Source organism: Xenopus tropicalis, chromosome 3, assembly GCF_000004195.4.
Source record: "Xenopus tropicalis strain Nigerian chromosome 3, UCB_Xtro_10.0, whole genome shotgun sequence".
Taxonomy (NCBI): Eukaryota; Metazoa; Chordata; class Amphibia; order Anura; family Pipidae; genus Xenopus; species Xenopus tropicalis.
Genome location: NC_030679.2, coordinates 87,447,163 through 87,468,941, shown reverse-complemented (window position 1 = coordinate 87,468,941; position 21,779 = coordinate 87,447,163). Strand labels below are relative to the sequence as shown.

Here is a 21,779-nt window from a genome sequence, read left to right as displayed (position 1 = left end):
AGCTTTTAATAGTGACAATATATAACCCTGATAAGGCTACTCCAGCAACCAATCAGCAATTAGAATTTAATGGTCACCTACAAGTTAGAAAACAAAAGCAAAGATCTGATTGGTTGCTATAGGCAACATCACTGGTGATGTTGGCTTACACACTATTATAAATATGCCACAAAGAATGCTCTTTATTTATACATCTTTCTATCATCTTGTAAATTGATGAAATAAAGGCTACTACATTCTGCCCCATCAAAGAATGCCAGTTATACCTTGTCCAGCTTCACTGCAGTCCACTGTAAAATATGTTGGCTCATTGGCTTTTAGTCCTGTCTTCTCTACGCCAGGTCCATAAACCTTTACTTTATTGGGATGACTGCCCTCTCCGACTGACACCTAAGGGATTGTGCACAAGAAAATGTTCTTACAGTTTCATGTTTAAGCCCAGGCGTAGATATATATAGGCTCTGCATTTATGGGTACTTGAGTTTATGAATTTGTGTTCATCAGATTTGAGTTTTTGGGCTTTTTGCACTTAATAAATATCAGACATCATTTTTTTTACATCATAGTTCGGATTCAATTTTTTTTACTGCTAAAAAAACTCAAATCTTGAAGAAAAATCAAACTCAATTCTCCCCCTTAACATATCCTCACATATACTAAAGAAGAGAGGAGAACTAAAACACAATCCAATTCTTTATTATATGCAAAAAAAATATTAAACACATCTAACTTCCATTTCATATGCTTACAAACTGTAACTCACCCTATACGGGCTGTTTGGAATATTGACTCCTCCCCATGTAATAATGATTGTGTGCTTGATTGGCTTGGTTGGTACATAGACACACACATAGGTGTTGTCACCATTGTCCTTGATCTTGATGTCAATTGGTGACCCCTCTGCATCCTGTGTTGGGTTAAGCAAAAGGACAGCTTTAAGTCAATATATTGTAAAAGAATTCATTACAATATATATATCAAGAGCAGTTCACATTTCACCTCCAATGCAAAATATTATAACATTTCAGCACACTGCCTGCCCACACTGGGACACCACAAACTAAAATTCATTCTACTCCCTTGGCAATCCTTGTACTGTTAATCACAATGTTCCATTTACCTGAGCATATATTTTCAGTTCAGCCGTGCCAGCAGCCCGAGCATCAATAGTAAACTCAGCAGGATGCTCTACTATGCAGCCTGTGGGTTCTAAACCTTGTCCATATGCTTTAACCTGAAAGGAAGACAGACAAGTGCTCATTACTCTTTTCCACCTCTTGGGTGAAATTGTGAATGCATTGCTGTTTGTATAGCTAACACTCTAATTCTCTTCAGTTTGCTCTTTACAGCATCATAATGATGATGATCACCACACATTCCCTGCATTTGATTTCATTTTTTGTGTTTCTGCCTATTTTAAAGTTTTTCTCAGTCTCACTCTTTTTGTGCTCATTGTGTTTCATCTATTTTTTTCAACACTCAATCCTTCTCAGGCATAGGCCCCCACATTTCCCGAGCTGGCCATAAGCCCAGCAATCATCTCTCTTGAGATGCTCCCATTTATCAGTCCATGAGTCAGGAATACTGCGCTTTGATGTCTGCAATAGTTTCTTAGTCATATAAGTTATGTTTGGAAAGGAACGAGGGATTAAAATATGGGTCTACAAAGGTCAGAGTTCCTGGCAGAGAAGTGTGGGCTCTTCACTCTTTCCAAACAACACTGCTGAGAGATCATAATCCATCACGATATAAAGTGGCAGCTGGCTGAGTGATGGCACATTAGATATCATTTACAACTCAAAAATAAAAAGGGGCAACTACAGTTTTACCCCATTTTCATTTGTGGTACTTTTTGAAGACTTCTGTGGAAAATGGTCCTCAAAATTAAACAAACATTAGTGAAAGTCAGTCTCTATATTACATATTGCAACATGTTAACATCATATTCTATTCCGATAGTAAGAGCCTTGACTCTCCTAATGTCATATGACAGGGGCAATAGTAAATCTCTTGCAGTCCAAACATATTTCCACCATCGCTGCCATTCTCAAAAATGCATTTATACTGTAAAATAAACATCAAATATTGAGGTTTAAGTAGTGCTGGGCGGTATACCGGTAAAAACCGATCACCGTTTTTTTTTTTGAAACCGATATGAATTTTCTACATACCGGTGTGCTGAATACTTCCGGGTGCGCACGTGACGTCAGCGCGCACGTGACGTCAGCGCGCACGTGACGTCAGCGCGCACACTCTACAAAAGCGCCATCGCTAGGACGCATTCAGAGTCGGATACCAATGTGAGCTGTCGGGGGGGGTGCCTGGCCAGTAATTATATTTTATGTGAAGGGGATGGGGTTGTGTTTGGGGGGGGGTTATATTTATGTGAAGGGGATGGGGGGGTGTTTGGGGTGGGGGTGGGTGGGTTATACTTATGTGAAGGGGATGGGGTTGTGTTTGGGGGGGGTGGGGTGGGGGGTTATATTTATGTGAAGGGGATGGGGGGGTGTTTGGGGTGGGGGGGGGTGTGTGCGGATGGGGGGGTGTTTGGGGTGGGGGGGGGTGCGGATGGGGGGGTGTTTGGGGTGGGGGGGTGCGTGCGGATGGGGGGTGTTTGGGGTGGGGGGGGTGCGTGCGGATGGGGGGTGTTTGGGGTGGGGGGGTGCGTGCGGATGGGGGGGTGGGGGGGTTGCGTGCGGATGGGGGGGTGGGGGGGTTGCGTGCGGATGGGGGGGCTGCGTGCGGATGGGGGGGTGTTTGGGGTGGCGGGGGGGTGCGGGTGGCGGGTGTTTGGGGTGGTCACCTAATCATGCATGGGGAAAAAAAAATACCGTCAAATACCGTGATACCGATATAATTTTGAAAAATACCGTGATATAAATTTTTGGTCATACCGCCCAGCACTAGGTTTAAGTGCTTATGGTTTGTGTCTTGAAAATTAGTTTAAGCTAACCACCAATGTATAAAAGTCAACATTTTACATAGTACTGTACCTTCTCAGGGAATCCTTTGTTGCTAGCTGGCAGGATATGAGCAATGAAAGGGCTGTCTTTTATATCTTCATCATCACAAATTACATGAACTGCATACTCGCCGGGTTCTGTGGGCCAATAGCGTACATCACAAGATCCATCACCCTTGTCATCACACTCAATCTTTGCCTGGGATGGGCCCTCAATGGAGAAGCCTACAAAGGAAACAAGATAATGCAACAAAATTTGAATGGTCCATAAGAGGTTACTTTCACCTTTTTTGGATGCAGCAGCATAGCTGAGATCATTGTTTTGATGGTTCTAATCAGTAACTTACCAAGAGTTCCAACTTCTGTGCCTATTGCTTCCACTACAAAGTCAGCTGATTTACCAACCATGCCAGTCTCTAGGCCAGGACCCCATGCTCTCACTTTCTGTAATCCCACTTCTGGGCTAACTTGGACTTCAAAGGGGCTGTGCAAAGACATTGAGAAGATTAGGCAGTGAACAATGGTGCTATAAATATAAAAAGAAAACAAGAACTGGAATGGATAATGAGAATGAAACATGTGACATTAAAATTAAAAAGAAGGCATAGCTAATGTACATAATAAGATCATAAAAGGAAATTGTAGAAAAGTATCTGATGTGTTGGGCTTGTATTAACTGTGTATTATATTCTCACCTCCTGGGGATGGCATATCCACCCCATGTGATAGTCACTGTATATTTTCCTGGCAACACTGGGTAATAATCACATTCGTATACACCATCCCCTGCATCGCGGATTTTAACTGGCTCCTCTGTACCCTCTAAGACAACACAACACACAATATGAGATGAGCGGACAGCAGACAAATATAAGCTGGTATTTGTTATCTAATAAGGGTCTCACAAACATTTCTTATTATCTTTCTGGCAAAATTACATTTTGTTACAATTTGTTCTTATTATTAATTAGCTCTTCTATAAAAGGAGTGCACAAATCTGCCAATAATTCTGAAGTTGTTTACCATATTTTCCTTGCATGCCAGACCCATTTGTTACTCTGAAGACACTTGGCCAGATTCACAACTCTTTTTGTTAATTTAAATAGAATTTTTACTAATAATTCACAATGTTTTCCACTTATCCTATGTTACAAATAATACTTCATATTCTCCTGCTTCACTATAAGCTTTACACCCTAATAAATAAAACTCCCATTCATTTTACTCACTTGGCCCTTTAACAGTGACTTTAAGTTCTCCACTTCCAGCTCCTTTGGTGAATACTTTGAAATCAGCCACTTCCTTCACACGCACACCTTTGGGCTGTAAGCCCCGGCCTGTGGCTCTGCAGGCATTGGGATTACATGCTAAAATACAAATAGAACGGATGAAACAAACATATGCTCAATTGTTGCCTACAGGCAGGAAAAATATTTATAGTGCACCAAAAGATGTTTAAGTTTAAAGGGATAATGTCACGACACAATGAAGTCTTTTTTAAATCCTGTGTAATATGGTACACAAAAATGTCTAAAACTTGATTTTTCTTCATTTTTGGGTTTGTTTTTTAAAGCCCATTGGTTATTTTATTCTGTAATTAGAGAACTATCACTTGAGAATAAGAAGGTACAGTACATGCAAATACATAAGTGGCTAGAATTCTTTCAAAAATAAAAGCAAACTTGTTTCCTAAAATATCATTGCAAATTGTTTTGGGGTAAAAAGAATAAAATCTATTTTCATAACAGTATCCCTTTAACACTCAATAGGCAATAACATACCATTAAATATAAGGGCATGTCTATAAATGTTGCCAATTTCAAACATATCATTACAGATATCTCTGCTTAAACATCTTCTCATTTAGCTTAGGAAATAAAACATTGCCTAAATGATTGGTTCTTTCATACTTCATAGGCCATTACAGAATCCTATGCAGATATCAGAGTAGTTCCTCTGAAGGGTACAAGTTTTGTACAAGCTTGTTGCCGAAACTTGCTATCCAGAGGCGACCGTGCATGCACAGGAAAGCATTAGAGGCTTACACAGGCAACAGGTACTGGGCAACATTTTTTACTTCCCTACTGAGCTTTTCATATTTGAAAATTAAACCGTTTTGAAAGGAGCTACAGTGCCTATATTATGCCATATATATCTGACCTGGGGAAAGCAGATTTGTTTTGTTTAAAATATGAATACAGACCTAAAATGCTTTTGCAAACTACATTTATATTATTAATGCGTTTTATATGGTGTTTTATATGGTGTATATATCTTTTTGAGACCTCTCGTTGTCTTCTATTCTGGTATGCAACCCACTGCTTGATTTCTAGGGTCAGTGAATACCTAGCAACTTCATATTTCAAACTGAAGTGCCTCAGAACAAAGTTTAATTTAGTATTCTGAAGTTATTATCACTAGCAAGTCTCACAAGTCTACTCCTTTCATCATGATCAAAACACGCAAAATAGAGCCTAATTTTTTGTTCTAAACTATCTTTTACATTTCTAAAGTTCATCAGTTAACTAATGGTAGCGATGTTTCAAATGAATGAGGCTTGTGTGTATGTGGAAATGTTAGTAGACAAATAAGACAAATACCAGTCCACAACATACTAAAAGTCCATTTTAAGGTAGACTGACCCTTTAATGTTGGTAAGTTCCACTGGGGCAAGTATGGAAGGTTATCTATCTATCAATCTATCTCTCTCTCTCTATCTTTCCATAGAATCATGTATATAATGAGTTTTATGAACTGTAATTTCATGGGTGTGAACCTGAAAAAGCAGTACTACATACAGAGACACCGTGACCTGTGGAGCACTCGAATGCAGAGTTCGACATGCACTGGTACAGCTGGAAAAATGACATTCAAGGGAGAGAGCGTGCTCAATGCTCTTACCAATTGGGAAAAATGCTTTTTGTTGTACCATCAGCATTTCTGTCTCATTTAAAGGATCAGTAACACGAAAAAATGAAAGTGTAAAGTAACTAAAATATAATGTGCTGCTGCCCTGCACTGGTAAAAGTTGTGTGTTTACTTCAGAAAGTCTACTATAATTTATATAAATAAGCTGCTATGTAGCCACGGAGGCAGCCATTCAAAGGAGAAAAGGCACAGGCACTTAGCAGATAACAGATAAAACACTATTGTATTCTACAGAACTTATCTGTTATCTGCTATGAAACCTGTGCCTTTTCTCCTTTTTTCCAGCTTGAATGGCTGCCCCCGTGGCTACACAGCAGCTTATTATATAAATTATAGTAGTGTTACTGTAGCAAACACACCAGTTTTACCAGTGCAGGGCAACAGTGCATTATATTTTTATTACTTTAAAGCTCTTTCATTTTTTGGTGTTACTGTTCCTTTAAGGATCTTTCTCAAGGTGCCTCAAGAGTGTACAAAGAATCCCACCTATAAGAAAGCCCTCCCAGTTTATAGGTAAACTATAAGAAAAATGGTTTTGGCCCAGGTGAGTCCAATAAACTGGGTACCTTGAAAAAGGTTTCGTGTAAAAGAACTAAGCACTCTCTCAGTTTTGCTTTTACATATATGCATCCAGCTACTTAAATAAAGATCAGTATCAATAATGTGCCATACAGTCATTCTGCGAAGCCATGCTCCTATACTGGGCATTAACACAAGAGAAGGCTTTGTACATAAATTGAGCAAAGTACTACTTTGCTCATTCACACAAGAAAAGCCGTGCTGAGGCTCTGCTTGTTCACTCTGCAAACTGTGTTCTTTCTACAACTACTCATGCTAGGGAGGCCATGCCAGGGCCATACTAACTTGACTTGCGTGGTTTGGGTTTGGGTGGAGGTGGGGGGGCCACTTTCTTGGCTTTATCAGGTGGTGGGGTGACAATGGCCTGTGGGGTGATCTGCAGGGGAGGTGTGCTGGGAGCCTGAGGCAAAACTACAGCTAAGGGAGAAGCAGAAAGACATAGGGAAATACAGTTAAATAAGCAAAGGCAGAGGTGTGCACTAACATTCAGTCAGAAAGTTTTGCACTAAAACCCATTCTGCTGTATATTTCCAAGCGGAAAAGAAGTGGATGCATTGTACCACAGCTTCCACCAATTAACACTTTCCAACAATTAACACTTTAATACTAAGCAGCTGCGCACAAGTTCACACATACACATATTTCTCGCTCCCAGCAGAATACAGTATGACAACTGAATGTGGTACATCTCATGTGCTTTGTAAGTTAGTTAATGAAAAAAATTGTTGTTAGAAAGAACACACAAAACTTGACAGGAAAAACAAATGCAAACAGAGACTTGGGGGAGGGTATTATAAGTAATGTATCAGTGTTTGCAGATGACACAAAACTCTGCAGACCAGTCAATTCTATCCAGGATGTGGCATCCTTGCAGCAGGATCTTGACAAACTGGCAATCTGGGCAGCTAAGTGGCAGATGAGATTTAATGTGGATAAATGTAAGGCCATGCACCTGGGATGTAAAAATATGCAAGCCACTTATACCCTTAATGGGACTGCACTAGGCAAATCCATAATGGAGAAGGACCTTGGAGTCCTTGTAGATAATAAACTTGGCTGTAGCAAGCAATGCCAGGCAGCAGCTGCAAGGGCAAACAAGGTTTTGAGCTGTATTAAAAGGGGTATAGATTCACGGGAGGAGGGGGTTATTCTTCCCCTTTACAGAGCGCTGGTAAGGCCCCATCTAGAATATGCTGTTCAGTTTTGGTCTCCAGTGCTCAAACGGGACATTATTGAGTTAGAGAGGGTCCAGAGAAGGGCAACTAAGCTGGTTAAGGGTATGGAAAGTCTCAGTTATGAAGAAAGACTGGCCGAGTTGGGTCTGTTTACACTGGAGAAGAGGCGCTTAAGAGGTGACATGATAACTATGTATAAATATATAAAGGGATCATATAATAATCTTTCTAATGTTTTATTTACCAGTAGGTCCTTCCAACGGACACGAGGGCACCCACTCCGTTTAGAAGAAGGGAGGTTCCGTTTAAATATTCGGAAAGGATTTTTTACAGTGAGAGCTGTGAAGTTGTGGAATTCCCTCCCCGAATCAGTCGTGCTGGCTGATACATTATATAGCTTTAAGAAGGGGTTGGATGGATTCTTAGCAAGTGAGGGAATACAGGGTTATGGGAGATAGCTCTTAGTACAAGTTGATCCAGGGACTGGTCCGATTGCCATCTTGGAGTCAGGAAGGAATTTTTTCCCCTCTGCGGCAAATTAGTGAGGCTTCAGATGGGGTTTTTTGCCTTCCTCTGGATCAACTAGTAGTTAGGCAGGTTATATATAGGCATTATGGTTGAATGTGATGGACGTATGTCTTTTTCAACCCAACTTACTATGTTACTATGTTACTATGTAAGTGTGTGTGACACATATATTAAGCTGTCCTTAGTGATGATTCACTTTCTTAGCCCACAGACAGGCTCTGCCAAGATCGATAAAAATAGTATAATACAGCAAGTATTGCATAAAAGAATGACAAAGAAGTAAATACTTGCGTTGAATTGTGTTAGTGTTGTTAGATGTGCACCACCTTTGAGACCTCACTGCCATTTATCGCTTTTAATTTTCATCTATACAACATTATTTAACACATACAGAGTTGGGTTCCCAGTCCTTGTTTAACTAGATGATTTTAGACACACAAGCAAATAAACATCTAGAAAGACTTGTTCATAATGAGCTGACTGCCTTCCCACAAACCCAAACCTTTGTTTAAGTAGGACAAGAAGCAATGCAGATAGGAAATGGGTTAATTATACACAATTGCTGATTAAGAAAATGGGGCAAAAAAGACAAAATATTTACATAAAATGATGCACACAAAGTTTTAAGAGGAGTTAAATAATTATAAGAGGAGAAATGAATATAACAGTGTAAGAACAGATAAGATGTTTGGGAAGCCTAAGGATGACACACAAAGTAGAGGTAAACCTATTGGGAAACACTGGTTACGTAGAAACAGAAGCACTATGAACAGGATGAGGGGTTAACATGTTAATGTTGTTACCTTCTGAGATATTGACAACATATGGGCATTTGGGGATTTGAGACCCAGCAAAAGTAATGAAGACTTTGTGGGGTCCCTCCATGTTGGGACGATAAGTGCAGCGATATATATTGTCCCCTTTGTCTTCTAAAATGACTTCCACTGTATCTTGATGGTTCTGTGGGTCTACAATGATTACACCAACATCACCAGACCCAGCACCTGGAAAGCACAGGAGATACCCATTATTATTGATCTCCAATCTTTATTAACATATAGACATAATGCAGATGAAATAAATATATGTCTATTTAATGATCCTGTCATTTTACGATGCTCTGTAAAACATTATTTTTTACCTGCAGTGTAGATATCAAAATATGTTGGTTTATTGGCAACATTTCCAACAGGCTCCAGTCCAGGTCCTCGTGCTGTCACCTTATTAGCATCTCCCAATGCCATGGCAACATTGACGTTGAATGGACTTTTGTTGATATTCTGGCCAGCAAACAACACAGTGACCTATTGGAGCAAAGTCAGATAAAAAAAGTCAATACAGATGGAAGGTACTTGTAAATTGCTGCATACTAATCACATGTACAGTAGTTTTAAAGTCAGTGAAGTATTATGCCTTATGCTGTATGTACAACCCTTTCAAAATTCTAAATATGCAAGGTGGCTTCAGACTGCCTTCAGAGTCAACTGCCTTCAGAGACTTATTTATGACAAAGTTTTAAATTCTGTAATAGAGGTTAAAATGATAAACTGGACTTTCATCCAGGCTTGTTTTATTTCTTACCTTATGAAGGCCGGCAACCTTTGGAACATAGCTTACTGAGTAGGTTCTGTTCTTGTCATTGTTAGGAATAACTTTGGCCTAAAAAAGAAATATAGATCATTAATACTTGGCCTACTGTATCTTTATTATATATCACAGAGGCCAAATGGTGTCCTCAATCAATATTTTTAGGGGGGTAGTAGTTGTTCTTTCCGGACTTTACCTAGGTCTTTAGCTAAAAGAAATAGAAACACACAAAATAAAACTCTAGCTAACTCTAATCTAAGCAAACAGGAATGTTGAGAAATTAGCAAAATAAAATGTGGAGACACAGATGAGTATTGTCTATAAATATTAAAATGTACACTAGAATAGCATCATAATGAACTTACCTCTTCTGTGTGTCCTTCAGGATCTTCCACAAACACTAATACTTCCCCCAGACCAGCATTTATGGTCTCTACTGTGAAGTAGGCAGGTTTCAGAACCATGTTTCCATGAGGCTCAATACCTGGAGAAAAAAAGGTGAATGCCACTGAAATTCTGCACAGACCACCACTGACTTTGGTTTTCAAAATCTGAATAAAGGGCAATAAAATGCAGTGAGGGTATTGAAATGATTCATTCTACACACAGAGCAATAAATATTCAATTATAGTTATAAACAATTCTAAATTGACAAAGACAGGAAGTCCTCTGCCCAACTGCAAATGCAATGTAAGGCTTTCAAAGAAAATGTATGCCTCTGTCTTAACAAATTTTCCTTTGTGCAAATTTATTATAGCTTTTGTGAACCCAAAAACTGTTTATTAGTGACCACTTTTACCAGTGGAAGAAAGAATGCACATTTTCTAGGGAAAACATTTTGCCTACTACCTATTACTATATTTTAAGCAATGTTATCAGCATTAAAACTTTCAGGGATGCACCAACAGAAAAACTCAATATGTACAGCTGATATGTCTAGTTTGTTTAGTACAGAAAGTGAATACTCGGTTAATGCTTTTACAAGATGCTATTACTCCAATAAATGTTTTCCCAAGTGAACTAACTTTCAACAACCATATAATAGATCAAGCTAGCAATAGGAATACAGCTGAAAACCTACAGCAAAAAAGGTGAATTGCTTCCAGCATTTTTGTTGATTATAAATACGTACTTAGATTATTCCTATTACATATGTCTTCATTCTAGTTATGTTGTAACTCTCCAAAATATTTTACTGATCACAAATGTTTCTGCATAACTGTGCGGTGAGTAACCTCTTATCCTCCCTTTTTTTGAGAAAAATATAAGGCCTTTGTGCAGTTGTGTTTTAGCCATGGTTGTCTTCTTATAGTCCACATTTGGGAATTTTGGCAGTGGGCTGGAGAACGACATAACTGTCCTGATCCTGCCAAATGGATATGGAGCAGAGAGGACTGAATCTATGAGGTCACCCAAACATCATGTTACATTGGGAATGCCAGCAGGAAGGGAACTGCGGGGGCTACCTGGGCTACAAAAGTAGTAACCCCTTCAGGGCTGACCTACAAGGCTGTGATAAATACTCACACCTTTAAAGTTTAGTGTAAAAAGCTTCCCCATGGCAAGTTAAAAGAGTTTTCATTCAGGTAAGCCTATTATAATTATGTTAAAAGAGTGGTTAACTTTTAGTATGATATAGAATGGCCAGTTCTAAGCAACTTTTCAATTGTCTTCATCATTTATTTTTTATAGTTTTTTTATTATTTGCCTTCTTCTTTAACTCTTTGGAGCTTTCAAATTAGTACTAATGTTTCTATTCAGTTCCTCTCCTATTCATATATCAGTCTTTCATTCAAACCACGCCCTGGTTGCTAAGGTAATTTGGATCCTAGCAACCAAATAGCTGCTGAACAAAAACTGAAATAATTAAAAAAAAAACTACAAATAATAAAAAATGAAGACCAATTAAAATTGTCTCAGAATACAGGTATAGGACCCGTTATCCAGAATGCTCGGGACCAAGGGCATTCCGGATAAGGGATCTTTCTGTAATTTGGAACTCAATACCTTAAGTCTACTAAAAAATCAATAAAACATTAATTAAACCCAATAGGATTGTTTTGCATCTAATAACAATTATTTATATCTTAGTTGGGATCAATTACAAGGTTCTCTTTTATTACTACAGAGAAAAAGGGAATCAGTTTTAAAATTCGGAATTATTTGATTAAAATTGAGTCTAAGGGAGATGGGCTTTCTGTAATTCGGAGCTTTCTGGATAACGGGTTTCCGGATAAGGGATCCCATACCTGTATTACTCTCTACATCATACTAAAGGTGAACTCAAAGGTGAACAACCCCTTTAACATTCTAGAAATTGATGATTTATTTTTCGGAAAAAAATATAGTTTCCATACCTGGTCCATAGGCATTTGCTTTCTTGGGGTGTAACTGCTTGGATCGGAGTGGTGCTCCTGGTTTCAATTTGGCTTTAGGAAACTGTGACAGGTAAGTCATAACTGAATGTTCATCCACGTTGGGATCTACAATCTCCTCTGGGGCAATGACCTGAAGTAGGAAAATGTGCCAAAACATGGAGATTATGCTACTGTCTGAAAAGGTTAGTATTAAAAGTAACAGTGGTCCTCACCATTACTATTACTTTGTGTACAAAGTATTTGTGCTCATAGGCTTTTCATGAGTAAATTGTAAGTACTTGATCTGCAAGTTTATGTCCAATCACTCTTACCTGTGGTACTCCCAACCAATCATCTGCTTGTTGCATGGCCTCTCTTGCATTCTCCACAGGCTGGTTGGGATCCCAGGCCTCCCAGTCTGGACACAGACCTGTGATAAGAATCAAAAACAAATAGTCATGCACCTGACCTCCTTGCTCTTCCGTATAGTTGCACACAGGCACACAGGAGTATTGTCAGACTGTGCAGGTTGACAATATGCCCTTATGCTTTAAAAAAACATTTGCACATGCAGCCAATATCCACCAACTATCTTGAGACTTGCCATTTGTTGCAAAATATTGGCTGCGTGTGCCGGCACCCGGGTGAATTTAATGCTTCCAGGTGCAGGCACAATAAGAACATTTATTTAAGTGTACAGGTGTATTGTCAGCCTACGCTTATCTGCAGGGATATGTTGTACTACGGTCTATTGACTTTTATAGTGTAAATGCTTACAAGTTTTAAAAATGGTTCTTTGAATTAGGGGTCCCCAACCACCGGGCCGGGGACCAGTGCCGGTCCGTGGGCTGTGCTGAACTGGGCCACCTCTGGTCTCAATTACTTGTTATCCCAACTCCCTGATGTTACCCAGCAGTGACAACAGATATGCGAAGCCCAGGAAGCTTTTTACTGATCGCAACAAGGACCACAGTACTTAAAGCTCCATACTAAGCAGTAGGAGATGACACCACTTAGGTAGGAGTTAGACATGCAAAGGGGCTGGGCACATCTAGTTGCAGGGGAAGTTTAGGTCTACTGATTTAGTATTTTGATAAGCTGTATTGTATTTTATAATGTAATAATAATAATAATAATAATAATAAAGTGCATTATATAAAATGTAGTAATTACATTTATATTAAATATTAAATATTAAAATCCTATACTATACACTAGTTGCGCCCCCCCATTCCCGGTCCTTGGATAAATTGTCTTACTTGAAACCGGTCCATGGTGCATAAAAGGTTGGGGACCACTGCTTTGAATTATAAGATAGGGTATACTCTATAAGCTTGTTACCTTATAAGTGATTTCAGAGTTGTCTCTCAACCCCTCTCCATCTGGCAGGGGGTCAGACAGCTAGGCTGGATAATGTTACAGATACATTTCATCCTTGTCATGAAAGCAAGCAGGCAGAAGCACAAAGTAACACTGGGAATGACTCTGCTTCTGAATAAAAGCACCCTGGCACTATGCTCTGATAACTGCATGTGCTCTTCCCAGCATGCCTAATGTATGATTTTAGCAATCAATAAAAGACACTTTGCCTTATTTGGAAATAATGAAGGCAATGGCATGAAAAAGTATTGCACGCACCACTGCAATTAAAAACTGTATAATTTACAGTAGGAGGTGTTCTCTGTACAGTTACAGGTGGTTATAAAAGGCAGTGACTTATGAAGGGCTTATCATAATGTTCATTTAGTTGGCCAGTTGCTGGTGGCAAAACCTATTGCGGCTGGGAAAGTTATAAAGTAACTCAAAAACCAATGAAGGGCAGACTAGAACTTAATATATTCTGTACAAATAGAATTATGTATCAACATCTGCATCTTCAACTTATTGATAGAATTTTGTTGTGAAAAGGAAACACAATTTTTCTAGGCTTGCTTCTGACAAGGTTGTTAGTTGGGTGTACATTTTGTTTTCATAGAGCTAGAGTTGAGCTGATTTTGTAGATGGAGTTCTGTGTATATGAATAAATAAGCAAGACACTGAGATAAATCAGGAGCGCATGTGGGGGCTGCCAGCTGTTCTTAGCCTCTCAGGAGGGGGATGGACTCACTCCCTTGGGTGTCTCTGGATATTTTTGTCTGTGATCTAATAGCTGGATACTGATCATAGAGACCCCTTGACTGCTATTGAGTAGTAATGTGTGTTCTACACAAGAATTATTAACCTTTCTGTTTCCGGAATAAATCTGTCCATAAAAATAATGCCTATAAACGTTAGGTGACCCAGTAACATATTCTCCAGCACTGCCCTTCAAATACACACACTTATAAAATAATTTATGAGTTGTATTTTACAAACAATTTTAAAGTGAAATGTTGAAAGTGTCAGTAGAAGCAATTTCAGCAATTTCCATGCCACATTTTTATACAATCTAGTGATGTTGAAGATAATCACACGGTACAAATGTAATAAATATTGATGATCCTTTTGCATCAGTATCATTTGCACTGATGGCATTTGCAAAATGTATATTTTTCTAAGAATTTCAATGTGCTATATGTTGTATGCAGTGGCATAACACTTATGTATGTGCTTTTTGTTTGCAAAGTATATCAAATATGCCTCTTATAACAAAAACTATTTGTTAGAAGGAGTCTGATCTAGTGTCCATGTAATTGGAGTTAACATTTCATTGGCAGTTGCAAATATTAGCTTGACAGGCCCTCATTGCTCTTCAGATATGCTAAGTAATATGTGCCATCTATGGGCAAGTCTATGAGAGCAGGCAAGAGAAATAGCAGCAGATATTTTGGCTGGAATTTCAGCTGTTAGCTGCAAAGGCTATCCCAGATATAAACAGCTGAAATTCCACCCAAAGCTTGGGAATCCATCTTTCTTTGCTTCTTCAAGGGCAATGTTTTTATCAGCTATTAGCAGCAACATCAAGGAAACTGAGCCTTCTAATGAGGGACAGGTTTTCTGTAGACTTCCCAGATCTCTGACTGTCTTTCAGGTCAAAGAGACATCTGTAAGTGAAACCCAAGGTAAAGATCTTTCTAGGGCTTTATAATTTCATACTAAATGTCTTCCACTAACTGAAATTGCTCTTAGTTTACTTTAGGTGCAAATTTGCCCAATGTCATATGGGTTTATATTTATAGCCCAAATCTGATAATCAGAGGCATGGGTGTTGGAGACACATACCTGGGGCACAATTGTCCACAAGAGCTCCCAAAGCTTTGCCATCCTGCCAGTCACGGTGGAAATTGGTGATTGGAAGCTGTGGTATTTTGTTTTGTATCCATCCCAGAAGTCTCTGCTTTGGAGTCTGCTTCTTTGCATCTTCTTCATCCTCATCCTCCCACATGGGCATAGAAATGGAGTAGTGAAGGATAAGTGTCCAGATTAGACCCAGGATCAGCTTTAGGTTCCCATCTACAATGGCTTTTGAATCTGCAGAACAAAATGTTTATCAACCTCTGAACCATACTGATAATATAGTTGTAATGAAAAAAAATAAAACAAGAAATATATTGAACACTATCCTTGAAACACAACTCAATGTTTCTGAAGTCTTTAGGGATACCTGAAGTTAAAACCATGTATTCGCACAGTATACAATAGAATGCAAAGCAATATACATACACTGGAACATACATATACTTTCTGTATACTTGAAGTGGTCTAATCTGTCCCCAGAATAAAAATAATTTTCTATACATAGGTGAGGTTCCATTGGTTGAAACCATCTGTGAATCTACCTTAACTATACAGAGCAATTGTTGCAGGGGTTAAAGCTCAGGGGATTGTAACATAATGCAGCAGAGCTCCAACAAAAGTTGAGGAGCTTTTGGGGGTGCTACTGCATAAAAGCTTGCTTTATATGGGCTACTAGTTATACAAACATATGTATATGTAATGATTTTCAGGACCTTTTTGAGGGAAGTCAAGAAAGTGATTATATTTAATCAGCCAACTTAAATATATCAGTATTTTCACTAAAATAATGTACATATTAGTAGTTATTAAGGAAACACACAGCGAATATAAATGTGTGTTTGTTGCAGGGATGTCACAAAAATGCAGTTACCAGTCAAGACAATCTGCTGTATGGATGCTTTACATCCTATTTAAGAATAAATAATCAGTTGCTGGTCCTTTTATTATTGCACCATATGTGCTAAAACAAGGGTGATTCTGAAACCCAGACACAGAGAACTGATGGAAATTCTACTGATATGTAATCTGCCTTTCTAGTTCCTGAGCCACAGAGAAGCATATGTAATAGGCAGCTATGGGCATATGGTGTGTATGTTCTATGACACACACAAAGTTATGATAAAGAAGTACAGTATAAATACAGACAGGATGCCATTAGGCTGTCTCTGCTAACTGTGGTTCATATAAATGTGTATACAGGAGGTTCATACACCCATATCAGTAATGGTGCATAAGCCAAACATTAAACACATATCAGGCGTAGGTGGTTTTCTTTTCTATACAACCATGTAGGTACAGCACTACACCATTATTTCTGGGAAAGCAAGGAAGGAACCAAAGCATTCTTTGCTAGTATCCCAACCATTAAAAAAATAGGTAGCACTTATATGTTCCTATCAGATGCCTAATTGACATTTTTAGTTTGAATTAAAGATAACCAGCCAGTGTAGCAAATATATGTTCTGCTGGTAGTTCACAGTGGGAGTTGTAGTTCTGCAATTCTGTGCTTATCATCTCAGTAGCTGCACATGCAGGTTTTGAGTGATGAGACTACAGTATAAAATGCCATAGCTGTTACAGAAATAAGAATCATTCCTAATACTGTAGCAGCATGGACACAATGAAAAATGTGCTGAGCAGACAATTCTTCTAACATGAATGGGGGGTGGTGCAGTGTTACATTTAGTGAGTCTCAGAGCATTTTTAATATCTATGGGCTGTGGTCAGAGGATGTACAAATACAACCACTGGATAATTTCTGTTGCCAGAAAAGGTGCCTGTCAAATCGCTATACACTTCTCTTGATTTTTGTCAATCAGATCTGTTAAATAACTATGCATCACTGCCATTACCTTGTTCCTACTGGATGTAACTTGTCCTCGTTTAACATATTTCTCTGTTGGCTGTCACACAACCAGGCATAAGCAAACCTTGTAAAACATTTTATCTCCAACTGTTCTATGAATTGATGATTTGAGATATAATTAATCACAAAACAAAAACTGTAGTACCGTGTTAGCCAGTAGCAAAATATAATTCATCAGTGACTAGTTGCATTTCAGTCATCATGTCACTAAGTTTTAGCCTGACGGCTGCCTTTTAAAGGGGATGTAAAACCTTTGAAACTCTCTCTGACCACTGCTCTGTTTGACATCTCATTGATGAAGTGATGCTGACAACCAAAGGTATGCAAGGCTACTAGAAGCAGTTTTTATTCCTTACAGCCTAGTGTAGTGATTGGGCAAGCAGGCAAAAGAAGTAGCCTATGTAGAAAGGCTTCTGACTGGTGAGTTCTCCGGCATAGAGGATTAAACCCTGGGCCTAAGCTTTGATGTAAGCAAATTTCTCTTAGGGCCAGCAACCCTTCATCAGTGGCCCAGGGTGGAGGAGGCTTTTTAACAACTTTCAAAAATTACATTAAATTTCAAAAGTGCTCAAGTTAGTATTTTGTGCACATTTACTTTACTATTTAGCAGGTTTTGTATCTATTTTAATCAGGCCCATATTGGGATTCAAAATAGGCCCTGGCATTTTAAGTACACAAAATGCCCCCCAGCACCCCCAGCGCACTAAATAGTGACTGTCTATGGCATCTTCCAGCAGCCCCTCTGGCATTTGCCATAATCCACAGATTGCCAGTTCAGGCCTGATTTTAATACTGAAATTATACAGTGTCAGACATCATAGTGGTTAAATGTACATTTTACATGTACAAACAGAATGAAAAGATATTGTGCAGAGAGAAAAATAAGTGCTCTCTACATGATGTATGTATTAAAGGGTAGGGCAGATCAAAATGCTTACTCCTCCTGTCAAAGAATATAATATGCACAAAAAAACAGCTGAGCAACATTTGCAGGGTTGGGCAGGAAGAACAAACATTAGGAGCCAACAAAAGAGAAAAACTGCAGTTGCTCCATCTATTTTGGCCTTCATGCAAAACAACGGTTGGTAGATATCAAAACAAATTATACCTGATTTAAAATCTTCACCATGCACTGAATATGTTTTGCTATATGGCACTGCATTAGCAGAGACTAGTAGATAAGCTAAGCAAGCACCCATTTACATGTACCTATGCACACAGCTGCCTCCCTGCATATATGCAGACATACAAGCTCTTTGGGCATGTGCAGAATACAGACAACCCTATTTACACATTACTATGAGTCACACATCCTCTCTGTTCCACTGGATTCTCATTCTTTCCATAATCTAAAACAAAGGCAGCGAGATATGTGCAGCGCTGTAAAGGAGGGGGTGGTAATGCTGGGAATCCCTGTCAGCTGTAGTACGGATTATATTAAAAATGCAGGGTGATTCTGTCTGTTACTCACCTTCTGCCATGTAATCTCACTGCCTATACAGAGCAGAACGAATGCAACCGACCCCAGCAAATAATAATTGGTAGATTTGTAGGGGTTACTAATATCTTAGCATCAGATGACACACACTATATTATAGATACAGTAAAGTAGCAATGCAGTATAGCATCAGCACACTGATTCGGTCCTCAACCGTCAGGATTTCTGCCTGATTTCCAGGCCCCACAGGCTAATAAGATGTCAATTTGATCTGGAATGGCTGAGTCAGTTGCTTTTATTGGCCTGTGTATGGCCAGCTTACTATATAAACAGCACTTCCTGCATCAGAAATCCTCACTCGATTTAAAAATCTCTAACCCTTGTTTTGCATAAACAGAAAATTCTATTGTAACAGCTTGAGCGGGAGAATGCCATTCTACAGACATCATCACTGACAGATGGAGAGATTCACAGGAGAAAAACCAAAGAATTCACATTTATATGTGAAGAAAATATGTACCTGAGCCTGTTAACAAGGGAGACAGCTGCCATTAATAAAAATGTTGTTCTTACTCCAGATCACACTTCTTTTGGTTTTCTCAGCTGCTTGCTCCTGGAAGTTCAGAGGCAAATGCTGGGGTGCCTGATCTGTGTGCTTTACACCTGCCCTGCTACCAGCCAGACTGAGAGAACAAGTATAGGAAATGCAGGACGGCTAGGATCCCCATAAGAACTATTTTTTGTTTTGTTTTTTATTGCTGTGGCTTGTTGGCTTTCCAGCTATTATTGAACTACAATTGTTTGTGTTTTCTGACAACCTTTGGCTACCAGGGTGGATTACAGATTGAATATTACCAATATGAATATCTAAGAATAACTAAAAATAATAGTAATGATAAAAAGATATATACAAATGCACAGGATATATTAACTAGAGTGTTTGGGACCTGTGGTTTTCCAGGGTTTTCAACAATTTGGATCACCATACCCTAAAATGAAACATATTTAACATTAAATAAACCCAGCAGGAATGTTTTACCACCATAAAGCTGGCCATACACGTGGCGATCTGACGAAACATCGTCAGATCCGCCACACACCATTCAGGGCTGAATCGGCAGGTAAGGAGGTAGAAACAATAGGATTTCTACCTCCTTCTGCCGATTCAGCGCTGAAGGGAGATTTTGGTCAGGCGCCTTCTATGGCGCCCGATCAAAATTTTCAAACTGGTCCGATCGGCGAGTCGGCCGATATCAGCAGCTTCCTGCGATATCAGTCCACTCGCCAACATACCATACACGCACCGAATATTGTACGAAACGAGGTTTCGTACAATATTATCGGTGCGTGTATGGCCACCTTTATGGGTTGATACAGTTTTGCTAGGATCAAGTATAACATACTGTTTTATTATTATAGAGAAAAAAGAAATAATTATAAAAAGTTAGAATTGTTTGCTAAGAATGGACTCTATGGGAGATGGCTTTCCCATAACTTTTTGGATAGCCAACAGAAAAAAGTAAATCCCCTGCCTTCTGTACCTCATATGTGTGTGTGTGTGTGCATGGAGGATTTTGGCACCAAAATCAGCTCTGTGTGTGTACTGACAGGCTGATCCATGCCTATACACACACTTATTTATATATATAGTGGAGAAAATTACCCATGTGCCATTAGCCTAAACCAGCGTAGTTTGCAACAGGAACTTTAAAGAGTAATTTGCAAATTTGCATCTTTCTGACCATAATTCTTTAAAACCTCTCATTTTTGGTAAGTGCTACATTATGTGTATAACATGAGGCATGAGAATACCTTCTGTTTTCAAAAAGCTTTCACTGCATGTCTTGCATTGTAAATGGTAATGGTTAGTAATATATCAGTAATACTTCATAAAAATATAGAACACCCTGCTACATAAAGTGCTTTATATATTTTGCTGTACATAAATGGCTATGTAGGGTATATACTAAGGACAAATAAGGCTGATTTGCTTCATTCTTGATGCAAGCTTCAAATAATGTTTCTGTCTTTGCTTAACAGTAACAATTTTGTTGCTATTATTTATGACAGATGTTAGTAACAATATTAGAAACATATGTAGCTTATTCTTATCTTGATAACTGCTGAAACAAAAAGATGTTTTCTACAAGCTAGGAGGAAGCATTTCGCAAGTCTAATCTCCACTTAGTGTCAGCAGTCACTAAACAGTTATGGTAAAATGCAGTACCAAATGGCAATGCCAAGTGATATGGACTGAGGTATCCTGAGGATACCCCTGTATCCTAGCAACAGTCAGATTTCCAGCATCCTCTTCAACTGTTAAAGATATTGAGACTGTTGTGAGATTCTGGGGGTTGCAGTGAAACAAGATCTAAAGAGTCACGCACCCTTGAGAAGTAAAGTAACTAGCACAAGCAGTTTCCCAAAGCTAGAATAATGAAACACAGCAGGCAGTTTTGATTGACGCTGTGACCTCAGTTTTGAGTCTAACATAAATAGCTGAAGTCATTTTCTGTCAGTTAGATTAGTGGTCGGCCTTAGCGAATAAAGGCATGTTTTTTTAGGATCATTTTCTGTGATTCATGTTTAGTGCATTTGACACAAAGTTGCTGACTCATTAGGGGTTAAGCCAGCATGTGTTGGGGATAACCTGATATGAATTTCTCTCACTCACACTCTATCATATCCAAGGGTTGGTTCATAAATCTAAAAGGGTGTACAGGAAATCTTATGTTGTACAAAATATCCACCATATGCCCTTTTATCTACTGCAATGAAACTGAGTGCCACTTCAGTAAATGTTTTACAAGATGGAAAAATCATTTCATTGAATTCACCCAGTCCAATAGGGAAAATGTTCTATTTAAAAGTGGGGATATTTTCATCTCAGAGACAGTACTATGTATTCTGCATACGGTATTTGTATTTATTGGTAGCTGCCAAACTACTTCCTTCACTAAAGTAAATTTTCACCCATAGAGTCCAGTAAAAAAATAAATGGAGACTCCAATGAACATACCATCAGTGTTTAGTGTAATGAATATCGTTTTAGCCTGCTATGGCAGTTGCCATTCCGATTAGATGTGAAGGAGACTGTATAGCATTATTGCAATTGCAGCTTTTGAACAAGCAATATGGCAGT

The 21,779-nt window shown here is 38.8% G+C and overlaps 1 protein-coding gene across 4 annotated transcripts in view; it reads right to left on the bottom strand.

Annotated features, from left to right (window-relative positions):
- Nucleotides 1–21,779, bottom strand: part of flnc (filamin C) — a 54,966-nt gene that overhangs the window by 20,874 nt on the left and 12,313 nt on the right. For 2 of the 4 annotated variants that reach the window (XM_031899084.1, XM_031899085.1), the window contains exons 2-16: nucleotides 15,318–15,566; nucleotides 12,449–12,546; nucleotides 12,117–12,267; nucleotides 10,125–10,243; nucleotides 9,754–9,831; nucleotides 9,314–9,476; nucleotides 8,976–9,176; nucleotides 6,755–6,886; nucleotides 4,192–4,329; nucleotides 3,658–3,784; nucleotides 3,310–3,446; nucleotides 2,994–3,187; nucleotides 1,121–1,234; nucleotides 764–907; nucleotides 267–390 (exon numbers count right to left, since the gene is read on the bottom strand). In XM_031899084.1, the coding sequence (XP_031754944.1) occupies nucleotides 267–390; nucleotides 764–907; nucleotides 1,121–1,234; nucleotides 2,994–3,187; nucleotides 3,310–3,446; nucleotides 3,658–3,784; nucleotides 4,192–4,329; nucleotides 6,755–6,886; nucleotides 8,976–9,176; nucleotides 9,314–9,476; nucleotides 9,754–9,831; nucleotides 10,125–10,243; nucleotides 12,117–12,267; nucleotides 12,449–12,546; nucleotides 15,318–15,566 (2,169 nt within the window). The remainder of the gene's footprint in view (nucleotides 1–266; nucleotides 391–763; nucleotides 908–1,120; nucleotides 1,235–2,993; nucleotides 3,188–3,309; nucleotides 3,447–3,657; nucleotides 3,785–4,191; nucleotides 4,330–6,754; nucleotides 6,887–8,975; nucleotides 9,177–9,313; nucleotides 9,477–9,753; nucleotides 9,832–10,124; nucleotides 10,244–12,116; nucleotides 12,268–12,448; nucleotides 12,547–15,317; nucleotides 15,567–21,779) is intronic. The other 2 variants (XM_002931838.5, XM_031899086.1) reach the window with 1 other exon arrangement.